At 43.7% G+C, this 13,695-nt stretch overlaps 1 protein-coding gene across 1 annotated transcript; it reads left to right on the top strand.

Annotated features, from left to right (window-relative positions):
* The first annotated feature begins 7,952 nt into the window (after nt 1–7,952).
* si:cabz01076231.1 (calcium-binding protein 2) lies at nt 7,953–12,853 on the top strand. Its single transcript, XM_056300180.1, has 7 exons — nt 7,953–8,017; nt 8,628–8,763; nt 10,836–10,866; nt 11,098–11,241; nt 11,568–11,677; nt 12,439–12,586; nt 12,825–12,853. Exons 1-7 carry the CDS (start codon nt 7,953–7,955, stop codon nt 12,851–12,853), a joined length of 663 nt encoding a protein of 220 aa, XP_056156155.1.
* Nucleotides 12,854–13,695: the final 842 nt, after the last annotated feature.

Genomic DNA, 13,695 nt, shown 5'->3' with positions numbered 1-13,695 from the left:
TTATGCAACAATACAGGTAGTCGACTACTGTAAATCAGGAAAATAACACAGCCACGTTGTTATATCACATTACGATTGTGCATGTTTTAACAACCTAGTTCAAACTTTGTAAACGTCTGCAACAAGATATACGATTAATAGACAATGAAATGTACCAGAAGCCCTGGATATCACCAAGATGATGTATACATAAACAATGCACCATGTCTAACAACAAGCTGACGAGTCCAATGAATGTCTCCTTGTTGCCTAATACCGGCATCGTTTTGACAGATATGTAAGTTAACTCAAATTTTGCTATAGGCTACCACTTCCATTGGGGGAGGGGGGTCTTCATGTAGAGGGACTTGTGCAAATTAGTTGGTATGTGCCGTATGCACATTTTACATGTTAGGGGGTTCAGGTCACCTGCGTTGGAACATTGGAAAAGCAAGAAAGGGTGAATATTTACCAAAGTGTGTGTGTGGGTGTGTGTGGCCTCTAAGTTTGAATATTTCTCACCATGGCCAGTGTTGCTTCTTTAAGCCAATTAAGCCAATATTCTGATCAATTATGCAACAGGTTTATAATAAGACTTGGGTGGCAGCTAGCCAACAGATGGCGCTAGTGTGTCACCCCCAACCTGAGAGAGAATTTTTTTTTTTGTCACTGATTAGAAATGTGTGGTCGCCTCACAGCAAGAAGGTCATGGGTTTAAGCCCCGGGGTAGTCCAACCTTGGGGGTCGTCCTGGGTCGTCCTCTGTGTGGACTTTGCATGTTCTCCCTGTGTCTGTGTGGGTTTCCTCCGGGGGCTCTGGTTTCCTCCCACAGTCCAAAGACATGTAGGTCAGGTGAATTGGCCGTACTAAATTGTCCCTAGGTGTGAATGTGCGTGTGTGTGTGTATGTGTGTGTGTGTGTGTGTGTGTGTGGGGGGGCTGTGATGGATTGGCGGCCCGTACAGGGTGTCTCCCCGCCTGCCACCCAATGACTGCTGGGATAGGCTCCAGCGTCCCGTGACCCCGTCTGGGATAAGCGGCTTGGATAATGGGTGGATGGATGATTAGAAATGTATTTTCAAATGAACATATGTTCAAAACCATGGTGTAGAAATTTGTGTTCTCTTAAATATGATAAATGAGAACAACTTAAGTTTTCTTTGTATTAATTTCCTGACGGCCTCAACTGTTGCCTGGATACTTGTAAACGAATGGAGAAGATAGGGGCCCCGAGTGGGGCTCTGAAGAGAGACTGACACCAAGAGAAAACGAATACGAAAAGGGGGTCGATATCTGAGGTTAAGTGTCATTCAGTCGCAAGCCTCATAAATGTTTAGCAAGAGAAGTTTTACTCTATATAAGGTGTGAAAGATTTGTCTGTGTCATACACAGACAAATGTTATTTTATTTCGTAGATATAGTGATGTGTTTAATTCCATAGGTATGATATTGTAGCGAATTAGGGGGGCAGCCCGGGAACTGCCACAACCAGGACGCGAACCTGTGTTGTTCGCTCCGCAAGCGACAACGTTAACCAGTCGACTAAAGGGTCCGACCAATTAGCCAAGGGCTACCGAGCCTATTCATCCGTGATCGTTACAATATTATCCCGGTACATTACATTATACCAAGGAGTGTTCTCCCTCAGCAAGCTCCTGTCTAGTGCCACTTCTGCAGCAGAGAACCAGCACAGGAAACAAGTTCCCTCAAGTGGCACTACAGACGCTGCAATGGAGGCTAATCTAGTGCTGAATGGTGCTCTTTCTACCATAGCATGGCAGTGGTGAGCTCATGAACTGGAAAAGTGCAGTGCCAGCGTATCAGGTCATTCATGGAGAACCATCTTCGGCATGTCTCCTCAGAGAGGGCGATGCTCCTAAACACCCCTCAGCATCACTTCCCATCATGACGTTACCAGAATTTCAGTTCCGAATAAATAAAACATCACAGAAAAACGCCACGAAAAAAAAATCTCATCAAAGACGACAACCAAACAATAATAATTGAGACTTGTGAAAGCAAAGCTTTTTCACCGAACTGTGGCAGGGTTTCATTACTGTCTCTGAAACTGTGCCTGCCGCAAATATGCAAATAAACCATATTTCATTATTGGAGCTGGAACATGTTTGCATGATCGTTTTATCGTTGGGGGGGGGGGGGATGAATACCAGCGGCCAGCACATTATTACACTGTAACTAGACTGTGGAAAAGGAAGTAAAAATAGAGAAATGTTCTGTTGCTGTCAAGTCACAATTCACTTTCATGAATGCATGGTGCTAACAAGCAGTTATTGCTATTAAGGAGAAATGGCCTAAGAAGTTTCTAGACAATTTACAGAACAGCTTAAGTATCATGCTCTCCCGAGCCGTCCCGGAAGCTGCTCCACCCCCTCTGATGATCCGGGGAGGGCTGCAGACTACCACATGTCTCCTCCGACACATGTGGAGTCGCCAGCTGCTTCTTTTCCCCTGACAGTGAGGAGTTTCGCCAGGGGGACGTAGCACATGGGAGGATCACATGATTCCCTTCAGTTCCCCCTCCCCCCCGAACAGGCGCCCCGACCGACCAGAGGAGGCGCTAGTGCAGCGACCAGGACACATACCCACATCCAGCTTCCCACCCGCCGATCAAGCCAGAGGCTACACGGGGATTCAACACGGGGATTCGAACCGGGATCCCCGTGTTGGTAGGCAACGGAATAGACTGCTACACTACCCGGACGCCCAAGTATCATGCATTTGTGCTTTTGTATAGCAAAAATGGGTGCAAGATACACCAGAAGAATTTGGAAATTCACAAAGAACATGAGTGGTGCCTATGGATCACAGGCACACAGTACGCAGTTGTTACGAAATGCATGCTAAACATGTTAATTGCACTGATTCATATGCACTAACAGGCAGCCGCCGTTTTTCCTTTAAGACAGTTAAGGTTTCGCTTAAAGATGCGGACATACAACAATTCAGAACGAACAATTCGGTTTATTTCTCTCTTCTGTTATTCGCAAACAACAACTTTATGCAGTCTTCATTTTGGTTAGCCTACGATGTGACAATGCCGTGGCGTGTGAGTCCATGTTTGCCGTAAACTGTGACGCCGGTGGCGTCAGCCGCAGTTCCCGTCAGGGCTGTCGTAATGATGTAGCGCTGCAGGCTAAACAGCGCTGTGGGATACTGTACGTCCGCAACGTCTGCCTCTTGACGTAGCGGAAGTCAGAGGCCGTGGTTGTTGTAGGGTAACGTTATGCAGCCAACAGCTCCCCCTGGGGGCACTGATTGATGTATACTTGCCCTGTGTAATATGCCTCGTGGGCACAGCCGGTGAATACATGTTACTAAGCGACACAGCCCGACTCTTGTCTGTTATTTATATGCACCTACACCTGCAACAGTGGTTATGGACGCTATTCCAGTTCACCTGCCACTCACCTCTTTTATGTTTTCGTGCACGTGTGTTTGCTCTCGCTCCCCTCCTCCCTCACCTTCTCTTTCCCCAACTCAGTTTCCTGACCTGTTAGTATTACCTGTTATTTTCTCTATATAATTGAATCCGCTAAAGGTTTAAAGATTATTCATCTTAATATTAGGAGCCTTGTTTCAAAAATAGCTCTCCTCAGAGACTGGGTTACTATACAAACCCAATGTTATTACTATTAGTGAAACATGGCCACAACGTGAATCACTGATGATGAAATTAAAATGGGCGATTTCGCTCTGTATAGAGCTGATGGGGCTTCTAGAGGAGGTGGTGTCGCCACGTGTTGCTGCAAATTTTGTTTCTGAGTGTGTCATTCTTAAAGTAGAGCCAGTTTGTTTTGAATGTCTTTTCATTAACAGTATTCTTCATGATAACAAACATTTAACTATTGGCAACGTTTATAGACCCCACTCTGCTCCGACCAACTCTGCAAAGTGTATTGTAGCGAATTCGGGGGACAACATAACCACAGTAACTGCCGCGGCCGGGAAGCGAACCCCGTATCGCCCGCACCGCAGGAGACATCGCTAACCGCTCGACTAAAGGGTCACACTCGCGAGCCAGCGGCCAGCGTGTCTTCTTATCCATGCACGTTACAGTATTTTGACGACAATTAATTCTCTTGAGATGCTCAATTAAATCATTACCTTGGGTGACTTCAGTGGCAACTGGCTTGGTTGTTCTTCCTTCAATGATATAGATTTATTTGGTAGTGTAAACCTCCCCCAGTTAATTAATGAACCCACTAGAGTGCATTATCGGTCTTCATCGTTGTTGGATTTGATACTTGCCACTAATCCTAAAAGGATAATTAAATCTGGGGTTATGTCAGATTGTTTAAGTGATCACTCTGTTATATTGATGGTATTAATGGGGGGGAAATCGCTTCTATGCACAATATGCATTGCCCTTGTGCACTGTGTCCTGTCAGGCTTGAACCCAGTTTTTTGGTATTTACTTGCATTGTTGTCCCCTGACTAGATCTTTGCTTGTGTTGTATTTCCTCTCAGATGTACGTCACTTTGGATAAAGGTGTCTGCTAAATGAAATTGTAATTGTAACATTGTAACATATTTTGTGTCTGGAAAATCAAAATTCCAGGTTCTACTTAACATATTAGTCTGAGACAATGCAAGCATATTTATGTAGCTTGTTTTATTCAAGACTTAATTGCTATTAACTGGGATAGATTTCAGTTAATTCCTTTTGTTGATGATGCCATGAAAACAGAGTTAAATGTAGACATTTACCCTTGATCAGCTCAGCCTTTTCAAACAAAGGGATAAAACATGAGCCAAATATCACTCGTTTAAAGATTCTGCCGATTGGGAAACCTACAGATACTTGTGGAATTTGTGTAAGACCAAAACAAGGAATGCCAAATCCAACTATTATAGATGTAGCTTTTCTCAGGATTATCATAACCTTAGACAGTTTTGGAATCAACCGAACTGTACTCTCAATAATACTAACAGAAGCTTCATAAACCAGATAAGAATTAACAATGAAGTTATTTCTGATTCCTTTACTTATTTCCCATGCTTTTAATCAGCATTTATCATCTATCTGTGGTTCCCAGCACTTTAATTCCTATGATATGGCCGGTTCCCCTAACCTTACTCCTGCTAATGGTTTATTTTCCTTTAGAAAAGTCTTGCCTACTGGTGTTTTTCATGCTATATGTGAGTTAAAAGGAAATAGTATTGCTTCTCCAGATGGTTCGGAAGCCAAATTTGTTAAAGTTGCCGGTCGTGTATGTATCCTCTTGCAGATTTATTTAACTTGTCTCTGTCTACTTGTTCGATTCCTTCATATGGAAATGTGCCAGAGTTACACCCTTTCCAAAAGTGGGGACCCATCCGATGTGAATAGTCATCGACCAATTTCTATTATTTGTACTATTGCTTAACTTATTTTTAATCAATTATCACAGTACATCAATATGTTCAATATCTTATCTCCATCTCAATCAAGTTTTAGACCTATTTTTTACACCACTACTGCTCCTCTAAAATTCACTAATGACGTGTTTTCTTCCTTTGATAAAGGCCAACTCACAGGTGCAATTTTTATCGATCTTTCCAATGCTTTTGGTTGATCACTTCCTCCTCCTTGATAAGCTCTATTGGTTTAATTCAAAATGATCTCTGCTTTAATAACTGTCTTCATAATAGACATCAGTGTGTTGACTTCCAAGGTTCTCAGTCTATTTATTTATTTACTTTTGACCCCCCCCCTTTTCTCCCCAATTGTATACGGCCAATTACCCTGGTCTTCTGAGCTGCCCCGGTTGCTGCTCCACCCCCTCTGCCGATCCCGGGAGGGCTGCAAACTACCACATGTCTTCCCCGATACATGTGGAGTTGCCAGCCGCTTCTTTTCTGACCTGACAGTGAGGAGTTTCACCAGGGGAATGTAGCGCATGGGAGGATCATGCTATTTCCCCCAGTTCCCCCTCCCTCCCCCCCGAACAGGCGCCCCGACCGACCAGAGGAGGCGCTAGTGCAGCGACCAGGACACACACCCACATCTGGCTTCCCACCCGCAGACACAGCCAATTGTGTCTGTAGGACGCCCGACCAAGCCGAAGGTAACACGCAATCTGGCTATTTAATTGTTGAAGAGGGTGTTCCACAAGGTTCTACCTTGGGACCACTTCTTTTTTCTATTTTCATTAACGACTTACCTCAAATGTGCTCTAATTTTCTTGTTCATCTTTGTGCTCATGACACTGTTATTTACACTTCTATCTCAAAAGTATTATTACAAATCGAGAATTCTTTACAGTTTGATTTTAATTTGGTCTAAAACTGGTTTCATAACAACAAACTCATATTGAATAAGAAGTCCTGAAGCATGGTGTTTGATACACAACACAGTCATTCATATCCCTTTGATTTGCATATTTATTTTGATGATGGGTCATCCCTTGGGAAAGTTGATTTGTTCACTTTGGATTGACCCTGAACTCTCTTTAAGCCGCACATGGATTTTATTATAAAATATTATTATAAAAATAATATCACTTTGCAGCTTAAATCTAGAAGACAATTTCACTGGGTTCAGTTCATCTTCAAATGTGTTTACTTTAATTGTCCTTTGTTTTTGAAACAGCTTTTGGTTATGAGTAGCTCTTCATATCCACTCAGACATATGCAATATCCTTTTTTTTGGTCCCCAGAATTTTCAAAGGAGTCGGGCACAGGTCATTCCAATATAAAGCTCCATCCGACTGTAATAATCTCCCTCTTTTTCTAAGATCTATTACCTCTTTTCGTTGCTTCAAGGCATCTTTATTTTCTCATCTTAAAAGAACCTGTTAAAACTCTTATATTGTGTGTACTTGAAGACGAAGTGCTTCAGTTGCTCTTTAGGTTGATGTAATTGATTTATTATCTGGGTCATTGTATCCAATTTTTCTAGTATAATTTCTGAGGACTGGGGGTGTGGGTGGGAGAGGGTGAGCGAGTTGTCTGTATCTGTGTATTTGCAGTGTATGTTTGTTTTGTAATGCTGTTTTTGTTTGTATGCGTTTTATAATTTTGCATTTGTCTATAGGACCCTCTTGAAAATGAGATGCTACGTCTCAAGGGGCTAGCCTTCAATAAATTCCCAAGTGCCTTACTGATCGAGATAAAGACTGCCTTTTGTAATTGAAACTAAAGCTGACAATTCATTTCTGATGGAAAGAAACTGCAAAGAGAGTGTTTGAAATGTTATTTTAGGTGGGAAGTTAACTTTTATAAATAATTAGCAAGCCTTGCGTTAGTCCTGTATGCTCCTTCACTAGGAACTCAGTAATTGACCTCCTGCTAAACTCAAATCAGCCGCACTGCCACGTTTTGCCTTTTAATCTCTGCTTGCAGGTTTAGCAGGGAAATGACTTCGTAAGCCTCTCTGATAGATGAAGGTCAGAAAGGGGCTGGTAGAAAGGAGCTAGAGGGGACCGGAGATCAGCCATTCACAGTGCTCAAACTCAAAGAGGACAAGTTGGACCTATTGCTTGGCATTACATTAATTTTTTTCCCCCTTAGCTTCCAGTAGAAGGAATTAAGGTAAGAAAATTGCACTTAAATAATCTTTGTCACACTTAGGATGCTGGGGGTAGATGGTATATCTTCCCCTGGCTAGAGGTAAATAGGTGTTTGTTTTCAGTTGGATTTTAAACTATATTTTTGGGAAGCAACATTTCCAAAATATTTTTTCACACAAATCAAAGTGTGGCCTTATGAGCATATTAATTTGACAAAATTCACAAATCTTTAGACAATTAACCTTTTAAGTCTACGTTGAATTGCACATAGTTTAAGTTTGGCCATTTACTGTAGCAGCACAAATAACCTTTGATTCCAGTTTCTCCATAAAAATATGTTTTCGGTCATCCCACCTTTTAGGTTTTGACTTACTTTTTGAGTAACACTCCCCCATAATGTGTCCACAACAATGTCTATATCTGGAGCAACAACACCTAACCTGTGCCTCTGTTCATCCATAGCATGTCCAAAGCAGGTGGGAGCACCTCCTCTGAAGCCTCGGTCAGTTCTGCAGCCGTGGCAGAGAGGTAAGTGGAGCTTTCTACTTGTATGTGAAGCAAAATGCATTCATGTCTTTGTTGGTGAGGGTGACAAAACAGGTCAAGGCATCTTATGCAGAAAGTCACAATTACCCTCGAATGACCAAGCATTCATAATCCAAGGCAGACTTGTTAGACAGACAAAATGCAAAAAAGACATGGATCAATCAACCCCAATGCTTACTGGTCCATAACAGTAGGCAAATTGTACACATTTAGAAAAATTGATAGTAATTCGCCCTGTGATGGTCTGGCGGCTTGTCCAGGGTGTCTCCCCACCTGCCGCCCAATGACTGCTGGGATAGGCTGCAGCATCCCCACAACACTGAGAGCAGAATAAGCGGTTTGGATAATGGATGAATGGATGGATAGTAGTTCGTTTCTGCACATATTTTCTCTCTGTGTTCAAGTTAAGAGGAAGCCTTTGGTAAGGCCAACACTTGCGTAGCGTTAATGCAATTCATCTGAAACGAACAAATGGCTGTAACAATGCCTCACTTTTTCTTTTTAATGTTTATCAGTTGTTGTGCAGTCAGTGTCATCAAGTTGTCCTTGAGCAGTCCAGTGTGCACATTTCCCCGTATTTTTCACTTTACAGTAACGCAGACACGCAGAGACTTTCCTCATCAGGCTCTGCTTCTGACACCCCCAAGAAATCTTCCAAAAAGTCCAAGAAAAACAGCGACAGCATGAACAAAGTGTACACCTCCGTGCTCAATAGTGTCTTTGGAGCGGTACGTAGCATCTCACTATCATAACATGAACCTGCAGGAATTGACTATTGCATAAACGACAAACCAAATTTTGCAGCGTTATTTGTCAACAGCTCATCTAAGTGTGACTATCACTTGCTCTTTGTCACGCACCTTCACACCTCTTTTTATTAAATAGAGATATTTCAGGGTTCAGTAGTGCTTTCTTTGCAGTATATATATATATATATATATATATATATATATATATATATATAATAGTATCTACTGACCCTTGCTATGAACAAATGACTTTTGACCTGTATAGGATACAATACTGCAAATATAGCATGACCTTTAAGGGTAGGGCTGTCTAACAATAAAAAAGACACCCTTTTATTTTAAAAGGATTGTAATTTGTTTCTTTTTTTGGGATGAGATCTCTCCGCTCACTTTACTCGTAGCAAACAGGAAGAGGCGCCTATTCGATTTTAGAAAAATGAAATGAATGCATGAGGTGTAAATGGGGCTTTACTCAGATGTCGAAAGTGGTTCCAAATTAAACTTTTCAAATTAAAACATTTATAGAGGATGAAAACATTCAAATATCCCATGTTGTTTTTGAAAGCATGGGGTTGTGTACAGCTATTTCCCAGAGGTAGAAGTCAGGTAGTCCATGTACAGCTAGCTCACTTCTTGACTTTTGTAGCTTGTTTTCCGTGTGTGTGTGTGTGTGTGTGTGTGTGTGTGTGTGTGTGTGTGTGTGTGTGTGTGTGTGTGTTAAGCCATTGGTAGGTAGTGGGTTAGCCTCTCAGAGACTAAGCCTTCTGTGAAGGCTGCATTAATAGCTAAGTACCTGAAGCTGAACGCCGCACTTGATTTGGCTTAACCAGATGAGAAGCGCTGCTAAAACATTTTATTGCATCTGTGTTTTTGTTGTTTCATACTACAGACTTTTGTTTTATTGTCTCTACTGTCTGTAAATATTCAGTGTATCAATGCATATACCTTCTCGTTTTAAGAAGTGAATTGCTATCTCTTCGACGTCTTTATTTTTCATCAACCTTGTTGATTCGAGCGTTGGCATATCATTTTGTTCATACTTAGAATTTACTTCGGAAATTGCAAAAGGAGAACAAATGCAGTATAGATTTGTGTGCATATATCCATTCAACCTCAAAGCTGCTGATGTTGCGTGGGGATGAGACTGAGCAGTGCTCCAGACTGGCACAAAAAGGAAACGACTGTTTTTGGATACGACGCTTCCACTTGTCCTTAATCCTTCCCCTGCTGCCTATCATGTCTACCGTCTCTTTTCAACACCAGCCCCTTTGTGCACCAAGGTTGACATAATGAACCCTACAGTAGTCTTTAGCATAGCAGCCAAATATAGAAGAACAGGGCAGGTAGTGGAGAGTTTGAAGGACACATTGGTGCGGCTCACAAGCAGACAGTAGACCAAGCTCATAGAAGACCTCTACCAACACATACTACAACATAAGTAGCTAAAGCTCGGGTTCAGTAAGGTTTATTTGTTTTGGTGGTGTGAGACATGCTGACACAATAGCCCTGGTGACTCCGTCTGAATCTGAATTGCATGTGTGGGGTATGGAGCTGTCTAAAACCACTGCAAATAGGGATCGTGGTTCGAATCCCCGTGTTACCTCCGGCTCTGTCAGGCGTCCCTACAGACACAATTGGCCGTGTTTGCGGGTGGAAAGCTGGATGTGGGTGTGTGTCCTGGTCGCTGCACTAGCGCCTCCTCTGGTTGGTTGGGGCACCTGTTCGGGGGGTAGGGGGAGGGACTGGGGGAAATAGCGTGATCCTCCCACACGCTATGTTCCCCTGGTGAAACTCCTCACTGTGCCCTCTCTTGATTGCCAGAGCGGGTGGAGCAGCGACTGCGACAGCTCGGAAGAGTGGGGTAATTGGCTAAGTGGCTAAGTACAATTGGGGGGGGGGGAGAGCTGCAAATAAGTTTCACTAATTCAAACAATTCTGGATTTTCAGTATTGTACCTATCAGTGCTGCACATTTCTAGCTTGTTTATGTTTTTTCAGGAGTAAATAGATCTTCGTCCTCATTTTGACACTTCTGTTACGTTCTTTCTGCAGGAGAGAGAATTGGCTCAAGCGGAGCTGGACGGTAAGTGCATGATTACAAACAATAAGTAGCTGTACACTAGTGAGCCTTTATCTCTGGGCCCAGTTATGAGCTGCAAAACACAGAAAAGTGTCATGTTAGCCGTTGAATTTAGCCCTCCAGATGGACATTGACAAAGCAGCAGCACATACGTACATCAACAGTTTTACCCTGTTCAACCCTCCCCGGACCTGTCCGAGTCTCTGTTCTCACCCCCATTAACCTCCGTCACAGAGCTGTCAGAGGCCTTCAAGGAGTTTGACTACGACCAAGACGGATACTTGAATTACAAGGATGTGGCTGAATGCATGAGGACCATGGGATACATGCCCACAGAGATGGAGCTGCTGGAAATAGTACAACAGATCAAAATGAGGAGTAAGTAGTTAGTTGGGAGTCTGCGTATGCTAGTATCATCATCAGAGGACATTATGCTGTTAGCTGTTGACGACCTGAAGGTCAATTTAAGCAAAGTTATTCGAGAAGGATAAGATGTGGCCTATTTCTTAATAGAAAATTGGAAAAATGTGAGTGAGAATGACATTCATTTCATGCATTTGACTTGTAATCTGTTGGTTGGGTGAATGGTTTCTTTCCAAGGAAATCACATCGTTCCGGCACCTTCTTTTTCCTTCGTTCCTACTGAAAGAGACCATTGTTGGTTTCTGGTAAACGGCAAAATGCAATTTCTCTCCTCTCCACAGTGGGCGGGTTGATGGACTTTGAAGACTTCATTGAGCTGATGGGACCGAGGATGATGGGAGAGACTGCTGACATGCTTGGGCTCAAGGAGCTCAAATCAGCCTTTGTGCAGGTCAGTCAATTGATCCATCAATGAATCCAATTACTTTGCTTTGTGTCAGTTACGTGCAGGTCAATGAATTTGAGGAACTTCTCTTGCAAACTTACATGATCTGCCTTATAATATTCAAATCAACATTTAAAATATCAGTCAATACATACAAATGTATTGTGATTGAGTATTACCAATTAGATGAATTATGGTGAACACAGTATCCCCCCCTTTTTTTTCTCCCCAATTGTATCCGGCCAATTACCCCACTCTTCCGAGCCGTCCCGGTCGCTGCTGCACCCCCTCTGCCGAGCCGGGGAGGGCTGCAGACTACTACATGCCTCCTCCGATACATGTGGAGTCGCCAGCCACTTCTTTTCACCTGACAGTGAGGAGTTTCACCAGGGGGACATAGCGAGTGGGAGGATCACACTATTCTCCCCAGTCCCCCCTCCCCCCTGAGCAGGCGCCCCAACCGACCAGAGGAGGCACGAGTGCAGTAACTAGGACATACACCCACATCCAGCTTCCCACCCGCAGACACAGCCAATGTGTCTGTAGGGACACCCGGCCAAGCCGGAGGTAACACAGGGATTCGATCCGGCGATCCCTGTGTTGGTAGACAACAGAATAGACTGCTATGCTACCCAGACGCCAAACGCAGTATCTCTCTGTCAGTTACCAGACAGGATATGCTTACATGTCTTGGAGAAGTATCCCCCTCAATTGTTATCTCTTCTCCATCTCATTGTATCCCCTTCTCCCGCCTGTCTCTTTCTCAGTTTGACCTCGATGGAGACGGGATTATCAACCAGGAGGAGATGAAGGAGGCGGTTAAGACCCTGCTGGGGGAAAAGCTGAAGAAAGGAGAACTGGAGGAGATTCTCAAGGAGTTGGATATCAACGCCGACGGCAACATCGACTTTGAAGGTGAGAGAAAAACTATATGGGCGACACAAAAATCAAGAGGCTGGATTCGATGAGGCGTCCAGATGAGTCACTTTTCCATGAAAATGACATTAACCATCTCGATACGCTTCCCTCCAACCGATTCAGTACACGCAAGAGGCGTTTACGCAGCTGTAGTTCAATTAACTTGGCTTGTTTGACTTTGACATCCATTTTATTCTTACCTTCTTCACGTCTTATTTTTACCTCTTTTCTTCAGAGTTTGTGATGATGCTCTCCATTCGCTAGGCTGATGAGAAGACTGGAGAAATATGGATAGTCAGCCACATCCTCATTTTGTTTCATTCCTCTACGTCACCGCATACAGAAAATTCAGCACTTTTTTTCTTTTTTCGGGGGGGATCCCCCCCTTTTTTTCTCCCCAATTGTATCCGGCCAATTACCCCACTCTTCTGAGCTGTCCCGGTCGCTGCTCCACCCCCTCTTCCGATCCGGAGAGGGCTGCAGACTACCACATGCCTCCTCTGATACATGTGGAGTCACCAGCCGCTTCTTTTCACCTGACAGCGAGGAGTTTCGCCAGGGGGGAGTTAGCATGTGAGAGGAACACGCTATCCCCTCCTGTCCCCCCCGAACAGGCGCCCCTGACCGACCAGAGGAGGCGCTAGTGCAGCGACCATGATACATACCCATATCTGGCTTCCCACCCGCAGACACGGCCACTTGTGTCTGTAGGGATGCCTAACCAAGCCGGAGGTAACACGGGGATTCGAGCCGGCGATCCCCGTGTTAGTAGGCAACAGAATAGACTGCCATGCTACCAGGATTATCCGAAATCAGCACTTCTGTATCGATACTACACATCTCCACTGTCCGGGAAGCTGTCTCTGTATTGAGGGTATGGGCGTCCACCATGTGTGCCTAACTTTGTACTTAAACGAACAGAGCGATTTCAGGAGTGGGGATATTTCACAAGCTTCAATCTGCAACCACGCGTACGCCGCCTCTGACAAATACGGTTCAATCATTCGGCATGAACGCTGACACTGGAATTTGCGGCAGATAAGTGGACTCTGCCGTGATTTGACATGTAAATAAAGCTGTATGATTTTGCTATTTTAATAAAGAAA

Source organism: Lampris incognitus, chromosome 20, assembly GCF_029633865.1.
Source record: "Lampris incognitus isolate fLamInc1 chromosome 20, fLamInc1.hap2, whole genome shotgun sequence".
NCBI classification, from domain to species: domain Eukaryota; kingdom Metazoa; phylum Chordata; class Actinopteri; order Lampriformes; family Lampridae; genus Lampris; species Lampris incognitus.
Note: the sequence above shows the minus strand (reverse complement) of the source record. Positions and strands in the feature narration are given on the sequence as shown.